The sequence below is a fragment of the Pipistrellus hanaki genome, assembly GCF_964339955.1.
Source record: "Pipistrellus hanaki genome assembly, chromosome: 6".
In the NCBI taxonomy this organism is placed as follows: domain Eukaryota; kingdom Metazoa; phylum Chordata; class Mammalia; order Chiroptera; family Vespertilionidae; genus Pipistrellus; species Pipistrellus hanaki.
The window spans coordinates 66,824,012-66,844,203 of record NC_140508.1 but is presented as its reverse complement, the minus strand read 5'-3'; the positions used below and the strand labels follow the sequence as shown (position 1 = coordinate 66,844,203).

General features: G+C 45.6%; 2 protein-coding genes across 8 annotated transcripts in view; one reads left to right on the top strand and one right to left on the bottom strand.

Annotated features, from left to right (window-relative positions):
• The window catches only part of ACOT8 (acyl-CoA thioesterase 8), a 12,712-nt gene extending 10,270 nt beyond the window's left edge, over positions 1-2,442 (bottom strand). For 3 of the 5 annotated variants that reach the window (XM_084888728.1, XM_084888730.1, XM_084888731.1), the window contains exons 1-2: positions 2,232-2,361; positions 698-834 (exon numbers count right to left, since the gene is read on the bottom strand). In XM_084888728.1, the coding sequence (XP_084744854.1) occupies positions 698-834; positions 2,232-2,350 (256 nt within the window). In that variant the 5' untranslated portion in view covers positions 2,351-2,361. Of the gene's footprint in view, positions 1-697; positions 835-2,231 lie in introns of all 5 variants that reach the window. The other 2 variants (XM_084888729.1, XM_084888732.1) reach the window with 2 other exon arrangements.
• ZSWIM3 (zinc finger SWIM-type containing 3) overlaps positions 1-20,192 on the top strand; it is a gene marked incomplete at its 5' end in the record, with an annotated part of 21,707 nt that extends 1,515 nt beyond the window's left edge. The window contains 2 exons of one of the 3 annotated variants that reach the window (XM_084888705.1): positions 2,844-2,998; positions 17,624-20,191. In XM_084888705.1, coding sequence (XP_084744831.1) covers positions 2,844-2,998; positions 17,624-19,541 — 2,073 coding nt within the window. In that variant the 3' untranslated portion in view covers positions 19,542-20,191. Of the gene's footprint in view, positions 1-2,843; positions 2,999-17,143; positions 17,294-17,623 lie in introns of those variants that run through there. The other 2 variants (XM_084888706.1, XM_084888707.1) reach the window with 2 other exon arrangements.

The following is a 20,192-nucleotide window of genomic DNA, read 5'->3' as shown; positions in this document are numbered from 1 at the left end:
AGAGAGATAGAGAGCTAGAAACATCGATCAGCCGCCTTCTGCACACCCCCCATTGGGGATGTGCCCGAAACCAAAGTACATGCCCTTGACTGGAATCGAACCTGGGAACCTTCAGTCCACAGACCAACGCTCCATCCACCGAGCCAAACCGGTTTCCCAAAGATTACTTTTTTGCTCCTTTAAGCTACAAGCAGCTGTAGAGATCATCTGGAGAACACACTTTGTCCCGCCCTCATCCATTTTTCTGAGGAGATGAGCAAACCAAGCCTCAGGGAGTGGGTAACCTCGCTCAAGGTGGCATGATGGCGAATGAAACTAAACCCATTGTCTCTGGATTCCCAGACACCTGCTCTTTCTTCTCCAAGGCAAGGTGCCTACCTCCACACTCCTAGCAGAGGTTAGACACAGCTCTGAGGATTCCAGCATAGTACTTAGCTACAGTTGTGTAAACAATGAACAAAAGACCTACAGGGAATAGTTAAGCCAGTCTCATGTCTTTTGGAGCCAGATAACAAGCAGTGGCTCCACCCAGGCCTTGTTCCTCTCCAGGCTTCCCCGTGGGTGGAGATCAACTAACTCCCTCCCCCACTGTCTCCTCCCAGTCGTCTCTCTCTCTAAGTCAGCCTGAGAAAGCCAGGAAGAAGTGGCTGCTGGGCCTCCAGGGCTGGGTAGGGGGCAGGGAGGGGTGCATACTTACCTGCCCGGACGAAATAGCAATGCAGGGAATGCACTTGAACATCTTCACTCACAGACTTGGCTGCGGCCACCAGGGCCTGCCCTATGATCTGACCCCCAAACAGCCGCTTGGTGGTGGGTATCCAGTAATGCCTTCCTCTGTGGGGAGAAAGAGAAAGCAGGATAGACTTCAAAGGTTGGGCCAAATCCGGTGACAATCATTGAGCTTCTAGTGCAGGTCTCATAACTTTATTGGACTTTGGGAACTTTTGAGAATATGGTAAAAGCCCTGGACCCTTTCCCCAAATTTCTTATATCATTCTACATGACAGTATACATCGTCAAGGCCTTGGAGATTGCCTAACCCTTCTGTGGACTTTAATATAAGGAACCAACCCCCATATTTTAGTAGAGAATGGGGATCAGAGAGGGAAGGTGACCTTAGGAAGGTAACCCAGGTAAACATTGCTAATCCTTAGAAGTAGTTGGGTCTTTTGACCCCAAGTCTAGTATTTCTTCACTGCTCATACCAGGGTAAGGCCTTGGGACTTCAAGCGCCCCAAGAGCTAGAGTGGACTGCATCAGAGCCTGCCACTTATATCCAACTTTGACAACCCAAGAACTAGGTTTAGAGCTCAAAAGGCCCTCCGATTTCCATGTAATCCCTTCAGTGTGCAGATGAGAAAACTAGGGGCCCAGAGGTGAAAATGACTTGCCGAGTACATGAACCTTATGGAGGCTAAAGGATTTGGGTCTCTGGCTTTCCAAGGCCCAAAACAGTTAGGCATTTTTACACGGTGCATAGTAAATAGCCCTCCAGGAAGTTATTTGTGATTTCTCAAGGAGGGGGAAGAGAAGTCAACACCCTAAATAGCTCCCAATAAGCTAGTAGGAGCCTTGGAGGCTCAAGCTGTAAAACCCCCAGCTGCAGTCAAGAGTTTAATCCGGTTTGGCTCAGTGGATAGAGTGTCCACCTGCAAGAGGCAGCTGACCGATGATTCTCTCTCGTTGATATTTCTAACTCTCTATCCCTCTCTCTTCCTCTCTATAAAAAATCAATAAAATATATATATATATATTTTTTAAAAAGAGTTTAAAGGGTGTGGGGAAGGAAAATAGCTCAGGCCTCAGGATGAGTATGGAGCTATCACACCTCAAGTGGTGGTGGGGATGGGTTTGTAAGAGGCAAAGGATAATGAATATGCAAGGAGCTGAGGGTACGTTTTAAACCAGATTAGCCCTTGGACTAATCGCAGCCCTTTTTAGACTGGTCCCCAGAGCCATGGGAAGCTGCTGAGAAGGATATCTCAGGTCACCACTTTATTTGCCCAGACGACCAGGGCCCCCTGCGCAAACCCGGTGCAGAAAGGAAGTAAGCCTAAGGCAGCGAGGACAGCTGTCAGGAACAAGCTCTCTCCCAAAGGCCACAGAGCCTGCATCCCACACGGAGCCCATCTTCTTCCAGGAGACCATGAGCAGAAGGCTACAGGGTGGCGGCGGTCGAGATCGGGTGCATCTGTCCCAATGCGGGGTGCGGGCCAGATGCGGCAGGCTACCTGAAGAGATCTTCGTCCAGCGGCTCGAGGTTGAGCACGCTGGTGACCAGGACGCTGCGAAGGTCCCCGGGGGGGTTGCCACCGCCTTGCCCATCCTCCGGGGCCTCCGGGGACGACATGTGGATCACCTGCCGAAGCCTCTGCGCTGAACCCGACGCGCGCGGACACCTACACCCAGCTCGCAGACTCCCGCAGATTCGCGCAGATTGATTGCCCTAGGAGCCGGAAGTCTGCCAGCCCCGAAAAAAAGGGATGCAAATTATGATTGGACGATGCTCCTGTCAGTCTGCGGGTGCATGGCTCTCTTCCTCTGCCTATTGGACAACATGAGTGCCAGTCTGGGACTCCGTGAGTGATTGGAGGGGCGGGTCCCAGGGACTTGGTAAAGAGTATTAGGAGCGTCATTTCCCCTGTCTGATAGCAGAGACGACCCCAGCCTCTTTTACCGCTTCAGACCTAGGGCTCCTCCGGAGCTTCAGTGCCGGCCACCCAAGTGGGGCCGGGCTCGAAGGCGTTCTGGACCGACGGCAGCCTGTAGATCCTCACAGTGTGACCTCTGATCCCTGGTATTGATTGTAGGGCCAAACCCTGGCGTGGGCTGAGGGGGCAGCCATGGAGCTGGGCAGCTGCTTCAAGACCTACGAGGATTTCAGGAAGTGCTTCCGCCTCTACAAAAAGGAGAACAGTTGCTCCTTCATTCTCAGGGACCGCGTCTCCGTCCGCTGCCACAACCTCAACCACGGCACCTCCGTCCGCGAGGACATCCTGTAAGGGCGGGGTGGGGGAGGGGCCGGCGGGCGGGGAGGAGGCCGCAGTCACGTGGAGGGCGACCCGGAGGAGGGAGTGCACCGGGGCCCTGGTTTCTCAGCTTTCCACGTTAAGCAGTCATTAAGCACCTGCTGGATGCCTGGTGAAGAGAGAGCAAAGCCTCCTCCACAGGCATTCGTTTTTGACCACCCCACCCCACTTCAGCTTCACTCTCTCACACCTACACTCACACTCCTGTGGAATCCATAGTAACTGCAGTCTGCCCCCTTTTCTGAGCGCCTGCAGTATCCCAGACACAACATACGACCTTCACAAATGGATACAAATGCCTCGGCGATCATTTCCTTCATCGGCCTCCTCTTTACAAAGCTGTGATGTGGTCACTTGTTGCTTAGTTCTGTTGGTTCGTTGGTTCGTTCACTGGTTCATTCATTCATTCGGTTTTGAGATAGTTCTTGAGCTCCTGAGATGAACATCCGTTTTTCAAACACTCTCAGTGTCACATGGTAAGCATTCTCTGGTCTGTACATTCTTTTCCCCGTGTACGGAGAATTATAGATAAATGTTATCTCTCCAATTCAGTAGATGAAACAATGCAGAAACCTTACTTTTAATTTTACTATAAGAAAAAAGGATGGTGAAATTAACATCCAGCACCAGGTCGTCGTGCTGGGAACAACAAGTGTGAATGGGGTAACATGGAGAGCAGGACCTATCTATTCAACGCCAGCTCATGGCTGCCGTGTGAAAATAAAGATCCGTTATTGCCAGAATTTAGGGCAAGACAAGTTAAATCAAAGTACACCTGAGGCCTCTGTTTGAGATGTTTGGCCAAAGTTCCCATCTACTGTGTTTCCCCAAAAATAAGACATCCTCCGAAAATAAGACCTAGGGCATGGAAAAATAATACATCCCCTGAAAATAAGACCTAGCGCATCTTTGGGAGCAAAAATTAATATAAGACACTGTCTTATTTTGGGGGAAACAGGGTAGGAAGGCGTGTAGTTTCCCTGCTGTGAAGCCCAGTCAGTGCTGTGCTGGGTACAGACAACAGAGATGAATAAGGAACCAGCCTACCCTCAAAAAGCTGAAGGTGGCATAGCCCTGGACTGTGTGGCTCAATTAGTTGAGTGTTGTCCTGTGCACTGAAAGGTTGGTCTGTTCAGTTCCTGGACTGGTCACATGTCTAGGTTGCAAGTCTGGAGCCTACAGGAGTCAGGGAGGCAGCCAGTTGATGCTTCTTCACCTTAATGTTTCTCTCCCCTCTCCTGTCCTCTCTGAAATCACTAAAAACAGTTGGAGGGAGCTTAAGATGGGATAGAGTTGGACTTCAGTAAACTGACTAGTATATGATAAATGGTTAAAAGAGATGTACAGTCCACTGGCATGACTCAGTGGTCGAGCATCGACCTATGAACTAGGTCACGGTTCGCTTCCCAGTCAGGGCATGTGCCTGAGTTGCCAACTCTATCCCCAGTGTGGGGTGTGCAGGAAGCAGCTGATCAATGATTCTCATCATTGATGTTTCTATCTCCCGCTTCCTCTCTGAAATATATATATATATATATATATATATATATATATATACACACACACACACACACACACACACACATATGTATATATTACTTGGGAGAGGAAAATAATAAGAGAACCTATAACAAAAATCACCCCTACCTTTAGGTGATTTTGAAGATAGGGGTGAGCCAGGGATGTCTGAATTTGGTATGGTTTACAGCCAAGAAAAATGGGAATTGGAAGAAAAGAGGGGGCATGTTGGAGCAGGGAGTAAGGTAGGATTTCAAGAAACTAGTATCTATAAGAAAGCACCTAGGTGTCAGGACTGAAGGTCGGGCCCAGCATGTTTATTGCCAGAGCTCTTAACTGCCTTACTTAACCAATGGGTTGTAACAGGTTTTTATTCCACTTGTTTATTAATTTACTCAACAATCTTCTAATAAGAGGTAAAACGTTGCCGAAACTGGTTTGGCTCAGTGGCTAGAGCGTTGGCCTGCGGACTGAAAGGTCAAGGGCATGTACCTTGGTTGCGGGCGCATCCCTGGTAGGGAATGTTTCTCTCTCATTGATGTTTCTAACTCTCTATCCCTCTCTTTTCCACTCTGTAAAAAATCAATAAAATATATTAAAAGAAAAAAGAGGTAAAATGTTTACCCACAGGTGTCAAGCTGGGATACAAAGATGGGTAAATTGTGGTCTCTACCCTTGAGGACAGTAGTGGACGGAGCTAGTTTACAAGGAAGTGAATCAGTGAGCAGCCCTAGCCTTCAGAAGACACAGATCCACTGTTCGTTGGGATGTTGTAAAGAAGAGTCTTATACACTGTGTTGGGCTTTTAGAATGGTCTATGGATGTGTGGAATGAACGTTTCTAATGTGGAACTGCCAGGAGGGTGGAGGAAATTTTTTTTTTCTTTTCTTTTTTTTCATTGATCGGTTGAAAAAATTAAACAGTTCTTTTAAGTCCCAGTTGAGGAAATTTTTTAGGAGATAATTTAGCAGAGTGCAATGTTTCTCGAAACCAGATACGCATATTACTACTGGACAGGTGAGATTATTTTATAGTACCTATAATGTTAGACCCAAACATAAAGATCCTATCAAACAGAGTAAAGTGAGCTGATTTTAAAAAGCCAGTTGAAAATAATGTACATGTTACATGGGTGGCTATGGCAGATGTAAAAAGTGGTTTTTGATTCCTGGAAGTTTAGGAAAAGCTGGAAAAATGATTAAGAGTGAGAACTCTGGAGTCTGAGCTTCACTCCTTTACCTTGGGCAAAATTTTTTTAACCTTTGCGACATGGTGAATTCCTTTGTAAAATGAGGAGGGTATAGTAAAAATTAAATAAGAAAATACATGTAGCCCTAACCGGTTTGGCTCAGTGGATAGAGTGTCGGCCTACAGACTGAAGGGTCCCAGGTTTGAGTCCAGTCAAGGGCATGTACCTTGTTTATGGGCATATCCTCAGTAGGGGGTGTGCAGGAGGCATCCGATCAATGTTTCTTTTTGATGTCTGTCTCTCTCTCTCTCTCTCTCTCTCTCTCTCTAAAAATAAATTAAAATAGCCAAAACCGGTTTGGCTCAGTGGATAGAGCGTCGGCCTGCGGACTGAAAGGTCCCGGGTTTGATTCCAGTCAAGGGTATGTACCTTGGTTACAGGCACATCCCCAGTAGGGGGTGTGCAGGAGGCAGCTGATCAATGTTTCTCTCTCATCGATGTTTCTAACTCTCTAGCCCTCTCCCTTCTCCTCTCTGTAAAAAAATCAATAAAAAATATATTTTTTAAATAAATAAGTAAAAATAAATAAAAACATTAGAAAGAAGAAGAAAAGCCCTAGTTGTTTTGGCTCAATGAATAGAGTGTTGACCTTCAGACTGAAGGGTTCCAGGTTTGATTCTGGTCAAGGGCACATGCCTGGGTTGAGGGTTTAATCCCCTCTAGGAGGCAACCGATCAATGATTCTCTCATCATTGATGTTTCTCTCCCTCTCTGCAATAATATATATAATATATAAAAGAAAATACATGTAGTGGCTGAAACATAGGCTAAGTAAATATTTGCCAAAGATGTAACTGATAGTACATGATAGAAAGTGGTAGATATTTTAAGAGACCCAAAGAAATGTACTGTGGGAGTTATCGCTAAATGGCCAAAAGTGCCAGTGACAGGGTAGATTCTATAGTTTTATACACAGTTTCCCATCCCGTATTTATGTATGTAAAAGCCTAAACGATCATTAAGACTGGTAGACCAAATGACGGGTTGACTGATCTCTATGACGTGCACTGACCACCAGGGGGCAGACACTCAATGCAGGAGTTGCCCCCTGGTGGTCTGTGTGTTCCCACAGCCAACTTCCCATAGCCAGCCAGTCTCTCGGGTCCCTTCCCCCAGCCAGCTAGCCCCAATTGTCCCCAATGGCCAGCCAGGCTGAGGAGCCCCACCCGTGCATGAATTTGTGCACCAGGCCTCTAGTTTTTATATATGGCTGTTGGGGGCTTTTTGTTGTCTTTATGGGGATTGGTATTCTTCAAACAATCCATGAAATATTCTGATGTCTGTCTTCATTGCCCTTCAGTTTAATAGTATCCTTGCCTGCCCCCTCCCCACCTTTGTTTAAGGAAAGTCAGCAGATTCCTTTATTGTTCTGGAAGGAGGGGGAGCTCAGAGCTCTTGGTGGGACAGCCCACTTCCTCTTCTCCATCAGGGGTTTCTGGCTGTGCAGGATGGCGCTGGCTCAGAGGATGCAGCCACGCAGAGCCTGGCTGCCAGGCCAGATCCGCAGGACTTGTTATTAATGGATCACGTGCTGAATGCTGTTCTGGGCTGCCCCAGCATTCTTCCTCCTCTTCTTTTTATTTTTTTATTAATACCTTTTTATTGATTCCAGAGAGGAAAGGAGAGGGAGAAAGAGGTAGGAACATCAATGATGCATGTGCCCTGACCGGGAATTGAACCGTGACCTTCTGGTTCGTAGGTTGACGCTCAACCACTGAGCCAGGCTGGCTGGGCTGCCCCAGCATTCTTGGCAATGGTGGTCCGCATGTAGAAGGCAGCTGGCTTTCGCTGGCTGATCTCTGCTTCATGGTGAACCACTGGCTTAAGTGGGGCAGGCTGGGGTAGTGAAGGGAGTTAGCTGAGGGCCTTCAGATTATTGGGTCCAGTGTTGTACATCTGCTTGTTCGTCTGGATCAGGAAGCTGGAGCAGTTCCTCATGACCATCCATTGCAGACGTGGAGGCAGGAGACTGAAATAGCAATAGCTACCTTTTTAAACTTCTTTTGGGATTCATTCCAAACGCTCTGCTAAGAACTTTACAGCCATTGTTTTTATTTAATCCTCACCACATCCTTTGAACTATAAGCCCTGTTATCTGAGTTTTTATTTTCCATGTGTCCATAGTCACAAGGCTGCGTAGGAAAGCAAAATCATAACACAAAAATCTTGCTAATACACTGGCCACTTACAAAATGAGTCAGTACTTACTCATTCTTTCCTGCTTATCCTTACCGATCCCATCAACATCTGGCTAATGAATAGATGTGGTAAACATCAGGGTAATACAATGCAAATAAAAATGATTGCCAACTTGAAATTACACAATCACCCACGAGCTGTGGGGCTCGGTGAATCCTTACATCACCCTCAGCCTTATGTCAGTTAACAAATGGAGAAGGGAAATCAAGCAAAGAAGCTGATGTTATAGGAACTTGAGAAGCAAAGGCTTTTACATAGCAAAAATTAAATTAGGTTTTTGAGAAACATGATAAAGCCCAGGAATATTTTGGTAAAACCAATCTTTGCAAATGTGAGACAGAAGGGGAAAATATACCATGAAAAAAAGCAACAGTTGACACTTATTTAAAAAAATTAATTTTTTTTTATTGATTTAGAGAGAGAGGGGAAAGGAAAAGAAATGAGAAAGAGAGAGAAAAACATCAATCATTTGCCTCACGTCCCTGACTGGGGATCAAACCTGAAACCTGAGCATATGCTCCAGCCAGGAATCAAATCAGCAACCCTTTATTCCACTGAGCCATACCTGCCAGGGCAACAGGTGACACTTCATTATTATTATTTTTAAATATTTTTTTATTGATTTCAGAGAGGAAGGGGGGGGGGAGAGAGAGAAACATAAATGATGAAAGAGAATCATTGATCAGCTGCTTCCTGCCTGCTACACAATGGGGAGTGAGCTCAAAACCCTGGCATGTGCCCTGACTGGCTTTTGTTGCTATTTATTATTACTATTTTTAATGATTTCAGAGAGGGAGAGAGAGATATAAAACAGAACATGACCTCCTGGTTCATAGATCGACACTCAACCACTGAGCCACACCAGCCAACACCAGGCAACAGTTGACACTTTAAGTCATTCTTTGATTATTATAAGAATTGCCATATAGCTGCCATTATCACTTACATTTTGTTACATATATTAATTTTATCATTTTAGTCTCATTTTTTTAAATATATATATTTTATTGACTCTTTACAGAGAGGAAGGGAGAGAGATAGAGAGCCAGAAACATCTATGAGAGAGAGTCATCGATCAGCTACCTCTTCCACACCCCCTACTGGGGATGTGCCTGAAACCAAGGTACATGCCCTTGACCGGAATCGAACCTGGGACCTTTTAGTCCACAGGTTGACGCTCTATCCACTGAGCCAAACCGGCCTCGGCTTGCTACCATGTTTCTTTGTCCAGAATTGGGCCGGTGTCCATGCCCATTTCTAATAAAGTTACTTTAATCATTGTAGATTAAGCCTGAAGCAGTTAGCTCTACGGGGAAAGGGAATGACTTTCTGTTCAGAAGGGAGAAGGGGGCAAAGGGATGCTGGATGGCAACCAACAGAGCCTGTCAGAGCTTTTAAATGAATTCACGTTTGCTGATACTGATTATTCTTGGATTAGGTACTGATTGTTTATAAACCAGTACTCTTGTTTCATATTTGTAGATTAGGATTTGGAGGCTTAGAGGAAGTGAAGTGACTTATCCTAGTTCACACACTGAAGTGGTAAAGCTGGAATTTAAATTAGATCTGATGAGTCTTGTTCCTAACTCAAGTTATATTGTCTAAAATGGCTTTACTCCAGTTATAAAAAATTATATTCATCACTCCAGGTGCAGTTTACACACAAAAAGGATACAAATCTTATGAAATGAATTGGAAGTTTTAGTTAATCTGTTCTAATTTCCATAGTCAAGGTGAGTGCTATTCGGTAATAGTCAAATCTTGGTTTTGGAACATGTTCATCTCAAACAATTTGGTTCTTGACCAAGTTAACAAACAAATGTTTTGATTGTCAAACAGAACTTCAGTTCTCGACCAACAACTCTTTCATGCTGATACCTGTATGATCAGTCACGTGTGTCTCTCAGGTGACAAAGGAATTTGAGAGTATGAGTAAATTTACTATTAAACCTCACTGTTAGCCGAGACCGGTTTGGCTCAATGGATAGAGCGTTGGCTTGGGGACTGAAGGGTCCCGGGTTCGATTCCGGTCAAGGGCATGTACCTTGGTTGCGGGCATATCCCCAGTTGGGGGTGTGCAAGAGGCAGCTGATCGATGACTCTCTCTCATCGATGTTTCTAACTCTCTATCTCTTTCCCTTCCTCTCTGTACAAAATCAATAAAAAATATATATATATATATAAACCTCACTGTTAACATCTCAAGATATTGTGCTGTGAATATTTTCATGTTTTTGTGCTTTTGTTGCTGTTTATTATTATTATTTTTAATTATTTCATAGAGAGAGATAGAAAACAGAAATATCAGTGATAAGAGAGAATCATTCATCAGCTGCCTCCTGCATACCCACTGCTAGGGATCAAGCCTGCAATATAGGCATGTGCCCTGATGGGGACTCAAACTGTTTATTATTATTAAACTAGAGGCCCGGTGCATGAATTCGTGAACTGGTGGGGGGAGCTGGCCTAGCCTCAATGGGGTGGAGGGAATGATTAGGGGCAGGGCTGACTATGAGGAGGGGTTGTGGGAGGTTGGCTGGCCAGCCCCAATCCGGCTGGTCCTGCCCCTGATCCAGGTGGGGGGGCGGGGAGCACCAAATCTGGAGTGGGGCTGGTTGGGGGGAGGGTTTGTAGGAGGTTGGCTGGCTGGCCATGCCCCCTATGGAGGGGCAATAAGGGGCGGGGCCAGTGGGGGGAGGGACTGCAGGCTGATGGAGTGGTGGGGGCCCATCAGGGACTGGGACAGCTGGGGTAGAGGCTGCAGGATGTTGGCTGGCTGACCCCACCCCCTATTGGGGTAAGGGAGTGCTTAGGGGCTGGGCTGGCCAACTGCCACCCCACCCTCAATCGGGGTGGGAGAATCTGATTATGGGCGGGGCTGGCTGCGGGGATGGGCCATGGGTGGTTGGCTGGCCAGCCCCACCCCCTGATCAGGCTGGTTTGCTAGCGGCAGTGGGCATCATAGTGGCTGGTTGTTCCAGTCCTTATAGTATTCTGGTTGCTGGCTTTTTATATATATGGATAGGTACAGTATGTCACCATGGGTCCTAAAAAGGTTAGCGATAACTGCCAAGTGAAAAGGAAAGCTGTGAGAATGACAATAAAGTTTAGACATGTAATGTATATAAGAAAGTTTAAAGTGAGGAATCATTTAGGAGTCTGGAATCAATTGATTCAATTTATATTATTTCTAATGGGAAAAAAACGATTCTGTTTTTGAACAAATCATCAGCCTTCCAGAATGAATTAAGTTTGAGAACTGAGGTTTCACTGTCTAAGTATATTGTTTGTACCTCTGTTTAATCATTCACCACTTAATATTGACTTTATTGGCTATCTACTTAATAATTTTTCTGTTCCCTAGATTGAGAGTAGAGAATATATAATTAGTGTTTGTAACTTTCTAAGCAATTAGCAGTGCTTAGTATATAGTAGGACCTAGTAAATGTTTGAAATTAAACAAAGGACTTATTCAAATTACCTACACTAATAAAAGAGAAAGATGCAAATTGACTGTGCCTCTGCCACGCCCATAAGCCAATCAGGAGTTAGTATGCAAATAAACCCAAACAAAGATTGTGGGTTGGTTTGCATATGCAGGTGTGGAGCGAAGACTGAAGGCTCTGGCCTGAGCAAAGACTGAAGACTGAAGAGGCGTGGCTTCTTTGCTGCGGCTAGAGCGGAGAAGCCGATCCTCACTGCAACTAGAGCGGAGAAGCCTAGCCTTGAGGGTTGGCTTCTCCACTGCGGCTGGAGTGAAGGCCTGGGCCCCGGTGCCAGAGGAAAATTGGTGGCGACAGCCAGGAGAAGGAAGGCCTATTGCACGAATCTTTGTGTAACGGGCCGCTAGTGGTTAATAAGACTAGAACCTGGTCACCTGCCCAAACTCTCCCAGTGAACATCCTAGTATTCTACTCATGTTATAGGAAGAATTTCTGTATCGTACACATTCATTAAGGTCATTCAGTATGTGTGTTTACAGTACCTAGTTGGTGCCTGGTGCAGTGACAGGCACTGGGAGTACACTAGGGTCACAGGGAAGTAGGGGAATACAAGTATCTACAGCATAGATTAGAAAGAAACGGCAAAATTGGATGACTCCCTTTAGATCCTGGTTGAGCACTCTTAGATGTAAGCACTAATGGAGATTTCTTAAAGAAGTGTTAGCCCTCCATATCTGCAGGTTTTTCATCTATGTATTCAACCAAGGGGGGGGGGGGTAGATATGTTGTTGCTGACATGTACAATGTAATTAGGCCTTTGATGGTTGTTGCTTGTTTGTCATTCCCTAAACAATACAGTATAATGACTATTTGCATAGCATTTACATTGTATTAGGTATTATAAGTAACCTAGGCTGATCTAAAGTAAATGGGAGGATTTGCATAGGTTATATGCAAACACTATGCCATTTTATATAAGGGATTTGAGCATATGTGGATTTTTTCTTTTTTTTTTTTTGGTTAATACTCATCCAAGGATATTTTTTCCATTGATTTTTAGAGAAAGTGGAAAGGAGGGAGGTAGAAAGGGAGGGAGGAAGGGAAGGAGAGAGAGAGAAAGAAAGAGAGAAAAACATGGATGTGAGAAAGACACATTGTTTGGTTGCCTCCTTCACATGCGCTGACCAGGGCGGAGATCAAACCTGCAACTCAGGTACATGCCCTTGACTGGCAATCAAATCCACGACCTTCGGTGCATGGGCCAACACTATAACCACTAAACAACACTGGCCAGGGCAAGCATATGCAGATTTTTTATTCTTGGAGTTCTTGGAACCAATCCCTAGTCGACACCAATGAATGACTGTATAAAACCCTATTCTTATCTTGGAGGGAATCTTTGCTTAACCTGAGAGACAGAAATAAGTACAGATTTTTTAAAATATATTTTATTGATTTTTTACAGAGAGTAAAGGAGAGGGATAGAGCTAGAAACATCGATGAGAGAGAATCACCGATCAGCTGCCTCCTGCACACACCCCACTGGGGATGTGCCCGCAACCAAGGTACATGCCCTTAACTGGAATCAAACCTGGGACCCTTCAGTCCACAGGCCGACGCTCTATCCACTGAGCCAAACCAGTTTCAGCAATAAGTACAGATTAAAATAACTAAAGCAATCAAAGAATTCTTACAAAAGAATGTGCACTTCAATGTATATAAGTCATATCTCAATAAAAAGCTTAAGGGAAGCAGGAAGAAAATAACAGGCTTTAATCTAGTACCCACTGAGTTTGAAAAGCATGCCAATAAGGACAGTAAGTTTAGAGATCTTTAAGGGAGTTATTGAACCTGAGCTACCAATGTGTTGAGAGTCAAGTTGAGGAAGGTACAAGGAGAATTCAGATAAAGGAGAAATATTTAGAAAGAAAACAGGCAGCATAATGGTTAACTACGCAGACTGTATCCAAGCAGGCTTAGTTCAAATCCCATAGCTTTTCATTTTAACTGGAGAATTAAATTCCAGATCTTCATCCTTGAGAAGAACCTCTTTAAGCCTGGTTCCCCAACTGTAAAATTTGGATAATATCAGGACTCTTTTCATTTTATAAAATTATATATTTTAGAGAGTAACATGTAGCCTGGCATATAATAATCTTTAATACATGTAGTAGTGAAAGGATAGAATTTACAAGTCTTGTTAACATATTGGTATAGACACATGGAGAAGGAGGAATTAAAAAGAATGCCAGCACTGGCCAGGTAGTTCAGTTGGTTAGAGCACCGTCCCAACACGCTAAGGTTGCAGGTTCGATCCCCAGTCAGGGCACATACAAGAACCAACCAATGAATACATAAACAAGTGGAACAGCAAATCGATGTTTCTCTCCTTTCCTCTCTAACATTAAAAAAAAAAAAAAAAAAAAGGAAGAAAAGGAATGCCAAGATTTCTACACTGGGAATTGCTGTCATTAATGTAATCAGGAAAGGTAGAAAGAGCTTTATGGTTGGCACTCATCATTATCTTTCTTTGGACTAATTTAACATATGTGATAAGAGCACATAAAGTCCATATAATTTGATGAGCTAGAGCTATGCGAGGATGTTGAGCCATCAAAAGGAAAGGGCCCAATCTAAAGGCTCAGGGAAGTCTTCTTAGAGAAGGTGAGTTTGCAGACAGTCCTGGAGAATGAGCGAGCCTGGAGATGAAGGGGGAAGGGCATTCCAGACTGAAACAAACATGAGCAAAGGCATAGAGGTGACACACCGCATAGTGAACCTGGGAAGCTGTAGACAGTTTGCACACACAAAAAACAAGATGGTGAGGGGGTGGTAAATGAAGCTGGAACATGGGCAGAGGCCACACCACAGTCATCCTTCACGGTTGTGTCATACTACAGGGCTGCTCCATGGCCCTGGGGGTGGGGGTGGGGGTAGTGCTGCTGGCCCAGCACTGTGCATACATGTGCACTTTCAGCCGTGGGCCCCTCCTCCCTGTTACTGAGGTCCTGGCATATCCTGTTTTTCTAAGCTTGCCCCACAGGGTGAGCAAGCAGGACCAGCTGGCATAGGGTGTTTGGAAAGGGATTGATGAAATGTCCAGGCTATGTCATGTCATGCCAGAGGCTGAGATTCCCCCCCCCCCCCCTCTCTAGTCTTAGGGCTGTGACTTCCTGAGGAGGCATGGGTGTGACCCATTCCACCCACCAGTGGTCCATGAGTCATTTATCATTTATCCAGTAGGTCTTGGATGAAGGAATAGTGAGCATTATGTTAGGAGCTTGGAAAACACTGAGGAATAACTCAGTTGGGTCACTTGAAGACAGCCCCATCTAGTTGGAATGTACTGCATAAACACCCTGGAGAATGTCACAAGGTGTAACAGCTGTGATATCAGAAGCTGACTTTATCAAAATAAATAAAAAAGCCCTGGTTGGTTGCTCAGTGGTTAAAGCATGGAGATGGCATCTCAGGGGTATGCATTTTCAATACGGTGAATCTGTAGCAGAGGCTAAGGAGACCCAGCACTAATGTTGTTATGATTTTTATTTCTATATCTTAATCCATTGCTATTTCCAACTGGAGGTTTAAATTTTTTTCTGTTGACACTAGATAAGTGTGGCCTAGTTAATTCTCATAACAGCCCTAATAAGATGGTTTCATTTTATGATGAGGAAACGATTCAAAGAAGTGCAGTGAATTTCCCAAGGTCAAACAGCTTCTGAGCCAAAACCGGTTTGGCTGAGTGGATAGAGCATCGGCCTGTGGACTGAAAGGTCCCAGGTTCGATTCTGGTTAAGGGCATGTACCTTGGTTGCGGGCACATCCCCAGTAGGGGGTGTGCAAGAGGCAGCTGGTCGATGTTTCTAGCTCTCTATCTCTCTCCCTTCCTCTCTGTAAAAAAATCAAAATATATTTTTAAAATATATATATTTTTTGAAATTAACACCTTTTAATTAAAAGCAGTTTAAGGCACATAGTAAGTCCTAGGCTAGAATCTTGCCAGGCAAAATATATATATATTTTTTTCATTTATTTTATTTTATTTTTTTTAAACAGCTTCTGAGTGGCGGAGCTGGAATTCAAATCCAGTAGTTAGCCTCCACTGTCTCCATTGCTTAACCACTGGATATACTGCTATCCAGAGAAGCAGCTAAGCCTTTTATTTTAAGTGAATGCTATAAATATAGAGAAAGGAGCTATAATATTACCATGAATTGAGAGCATCCACAAAGGCTCCTTAGAGAAAGTGGTACTTGATTGGGTTGAAAGTTGATAGGAAGGAAGAGCAGATAATCAATTCATTTACCCTTCTCCTTTGAATCATCACTTTTCTCTTAGAATGGGAAAACCAGCAGGGAACCTAAAGATCATGTAGCCCAGGGGTTCTCAAAATCTCTTAGAATGTGGACATTTTTCTTTAAATGAAAGGTGAACAGAGATCTCTATCTTAGAGAAGACCCAGACTTAACCTTCCTCATGACTCCCAAGGGCCACCTTTTTATTTATCTTTTATTTATTAATCCTCATCTGAGGATATGCTTTTAAATTTATTTTTATTTTTAAAATATTTTTAGTTGTTATTTATTTTTAAATATATATATTTTTTATTTTAGAGAGAGAGAGAATCATCAGTCAGCTGCCTCCTGCTCTCCCCTTACTGAGGATGGATCCTGCAACCTGGCATGTGCCCTGACCTGGAATCTAACCAGTGACATCTTGGTGTAAGGGACATCACTCAACCAACTGATCTGCATGGGCCTGGGCTTTCATTGATTTTAGAGAGAGGGTTGGGGTGGAGGGGAGAGAAACATTGAGTGCTTGCCTTCTCATATGAATCTTGACCAGAGATAGAATCCAAAACCTAGGTATGTATACCCTGGCCAAAAATCAGACCTCCAACCTTTTGATGTACTGGATGATGCTCAAATCAATGGAACCACCAGGCCAGGACAGGGGCGTTTTTATCTTTGCTGTCTAGAGTAGACAGTGGCTCCCAAAAGGTAGAACTGAAGTGGACACTTTTTTTTTAAGGTTTAGATCTTTACACAATACTAGAGGCCCAGTGCACAAATTTGTGCATGGGTAGGGTCCGGCTGGGAGGGGGCTGATTGAGCATGGTCAGTGGGGGGAAGGGGCTGTGGGCAGTTGGCCAGCTGACCCCACCACCAGTCTGGTGGGGGGGGAGGGTGATCAAGGGCCGGGCCAGCAGGGCAGGGAGAGGCCACCCCCCTATCTGGCTGGTTGGCTGGCCACAGTGCGCATTATAGTCATCAGTTGTTCCAATTGTTCTGGTGTTCCGGTTGCTTGGCTTATATATATATAATTGATTGTTTGATTTCAGTGAGAGAAAGTGAGAGGGAGAGAGAGAAACATCAGTGATGAGAGGGAATCATTGATAGGCTACCTCCTGCAAGACCACTACTGGGGATTGAGCCCAAAACCTGGGCATGTGCACTCACCAGAAATTGAACCCTGACCTCCCAGTTCATATAGTTCATATATTGATGTTCAACCACTGAGCAACACTGGCCATGCAGAAGGGAACATTTTATTTATTTTTTAAGAGTTTTTGTTTGTTTGTTTGTTTTGTGTGTTTTTTGTTTTGTTTTTTAATATATTTTATTGATTTTTTACAGAGAGGAAGAGAGAGAGATAGAGAGCTAGAAGCATCGATGAGAGAATCATCGATTAGCCGCCTCCCGCACACCCCCCACTGAGGATGTTCCTGCAACCAAGGTACATGCCCTTGAACGGAATCGAACCTGGGACCTTTCAGTCCACAGGCCGACGTTCTATCCACTGAGCCAAACTGGTTTCGGCAGAAGGGAACATTTGAAACAGTAACCAGATAGGTACTCTGCTATTGCTTTTTATCTATATTCCTTTGTATCTTGCTCAGATTGAATTGTTGGCAGCTACAGATGAGCAACAGAGTGAATGAAAGGAGTTGGGGCTTAGAAGTGCAGTAGGTGAAAATGAAGGGAATTTTAGCCAGGTAGGGTCTAGAAGAAAGAGCTGCATACTCTGTGATTGGAGAGTAAGCATAAATCTTCCTTCCCTACACCCCACACTGCAATGTGGTCTCCAGAAAATATATCAGTCACTGTAAGTCCAACAGGGCCTTATCTTATAAAAGAAATGGGTGACCAACACCTTCTCATTGTCCCTTCTGCTTTCCCTAGATATGTGCAGGTGAAATTTGTCTGTAGTCGGACCCAGTCAAATAGGAAGAAAACAACAGACGCGGACATGTGCCCAGCATACTTGCTCCTGCAGTACAATGAGAAGCTAGATAGACTGCTTATCAGTGAACTCAACACCCAGCATATACATGTTGACTCCAAAACTGCGGGTCCCGGAGGAGACACTGCTGAATCTCAAAAGGCAGTGCATCTGCAAAAACCTGAGCCTGAGCAGCCCACATTTAAAAAAGACCTTACCAGGCCTGACAAGCCCCCAGTTGAACCTTCATTTTGCTTAGGGAAGATCCAAGCAGCCCCAAAGCCAGAGCAGGAGGGTATCACTCCTTCTGACCTGGCCACGATCGCAAAAGTGATGAAGAACTTCCTTAAGGTGGATGAGGGTTCCATGGCCTCCCTCAGTGTAGGCAACAGCCAAGACCTGGACCGGCTCAGCTTTCAGAGCAGCAAGATGAGCAAACTGTTCGTCCGCTTCCCGGAGAACCTCTTGCTGCACCGGGTGGAGAACGCCCAGGGCCACATCCTCTACGCTTTCTTGGTGGAGAACAAGGAGCGAGAGAGTCGGGTGGTACACTTTGCCGTACTCGGGGCCGAGACAGCCACGTCTGTGGCCAAGATGCTGGGTATCTTCACAGAGTTCAACTCCGACTGGCCCAGGATCAAGGTGCTCTTTGTGGACCCGTCCTACCCTTACCGAGCCATCCTGCAGGAAATCTTCCCTGCCGCCCGCATTCTCCTCTCCATCTACCACACAGCCCGGCTCTTAGAGAAGAAGTTGCATCGGAGTTCGGCAAAATCATCCTTTAAAAGTCGCATGAAGGAAGCCCTGCGGGAGGCTGTGTTTGTCACCTCGGATGCCAGCCTGCAGAATCTCTGTCAGATGTCCCAAACCCTACTGGATGAGGAGCTCTTCAGCTTCCTGCAGGCCCACTGGTTCTCCTGTGAACTGCTGTGGTACATGCACGTCAGGAAGGGCCTGCATGCGTGCAGCACCTACATGGACAGCCTGGACATCGTCACCAGCAAGGTGTCAAGTCTCTTCAGGAAGCAGCAGTCCCTGCTGGACTGCATCCTCCACTTTGTGGATTACATCGACTTCTTTAATACCAAAGGTGTGAAAAACTTGCCCACAGCTCCTCCCAAGTTAAAGAAAGCCCGGCCGGCAAGCATGTTGCCAAAGTCCAAGAAGCCTTTTGGAATCCGTGGCGGGAGCCTCGCCAGGCTCCCCATGAAAGAGACAAAGCCATACCCACTGCAGGCGCAGTTGGAGCAGCAGCCCTCCCGAGGTGGCATGCTAGACACCTTGCACCAGAGTGGCTTCGAACTGGCCTACAAGCTGTGCTACAATGAATGGGAGGTGGTACAGAACTCGACCCACCTGATGGACGTGGCTGGCTCCTCAGTGGACATTAAGCTGCTGGAGGACTCTCACCAGGTTAGCAAAGACGGCTGTAGGTGCAGCTGTTTCTTTCAGCAACGGTACCACCTGCCGTGCCGACACGTTTTGGCCCTGCTCCACAACAACCAGAAGCCAGTGGGCGAAACCATGGTTTGCCGCCGGTGGCAAAAGAGGTACCAGCACCTCCTTGGGCCTAGCGGGGAGTTCCGGGAGCCTGCTGTGGTCCCAAACCCAGGCCAGCCTGGGAAGCAAGGAAGGAAGGACATGATCCGGGACCTAAGCAGGGAACTAACAAACCTGCTCATGCAGAGTGAGGGGCCAGAGCTGGAGGAGCGCATTTCCGCCCTGCGCAGCATTGTGGACATCTGGGCTGATCCTTACCAGCCAGCTGCGCCCGCCCAGCAGCCAGCGGACTTCAAGGATGTGGGCCGCCTCCCTTTTCTCTGGGGGAAGCAGGAGGAAGGGGAGGGATTCCTTGCTGGAGCCACGATACGTGATTGAAGCACTTGCTCTGGTGCATTGAACCACAAACCCCTCTCCTCGGAATTCTGAGAGCTCACAGTGGGCGGGTCATGCTAGGGGTCAGCATTTTAACCAGTGCCTTCCTGGGTAGGCCTAGGAAGATTGTTACAATAGAGAGAAGAGGATCCCACTGGGTGACAGTCCTTTGCATTTCCCCCTTTTTGCCCTACCTTTGGCATTCTTTGGGAGGCCCATTCATTGTTTAAGGCCAAAGTTGTCTTCATGTTGAAAGGTCATCCCCTCTGTCTCCACCAGTCCCGGAGAACAGATCTTATTCACTTTACAGAGATAAACCTCATGACCCAGGATAGGGTGAAATGAAATGGACCCGGGAAAAGGGCTTGTTTTCAGGGACAAAGGGAAGGAGGGTGATCCTTGATTATTGCTGCTTTTTACAAAGAATCTGTTCTATGTGTCTATTTTTATTCATATTAAAGGTTGTTTTGTGTTTTTTTTTTAATAAAATCAAATAAGGGAAATGTGTGTTGCTTGAATAGGGAAAGAATCGAGTAGGGGATGTGAAGCAAAACAACTTGATGCCTCAAATTCAGAGACTTAATCACCACTTCATCCTCTTCCTACCAGCCAAACCTTCCATTGACTTCAGGCTGCCTCATATCCCAACAGGAT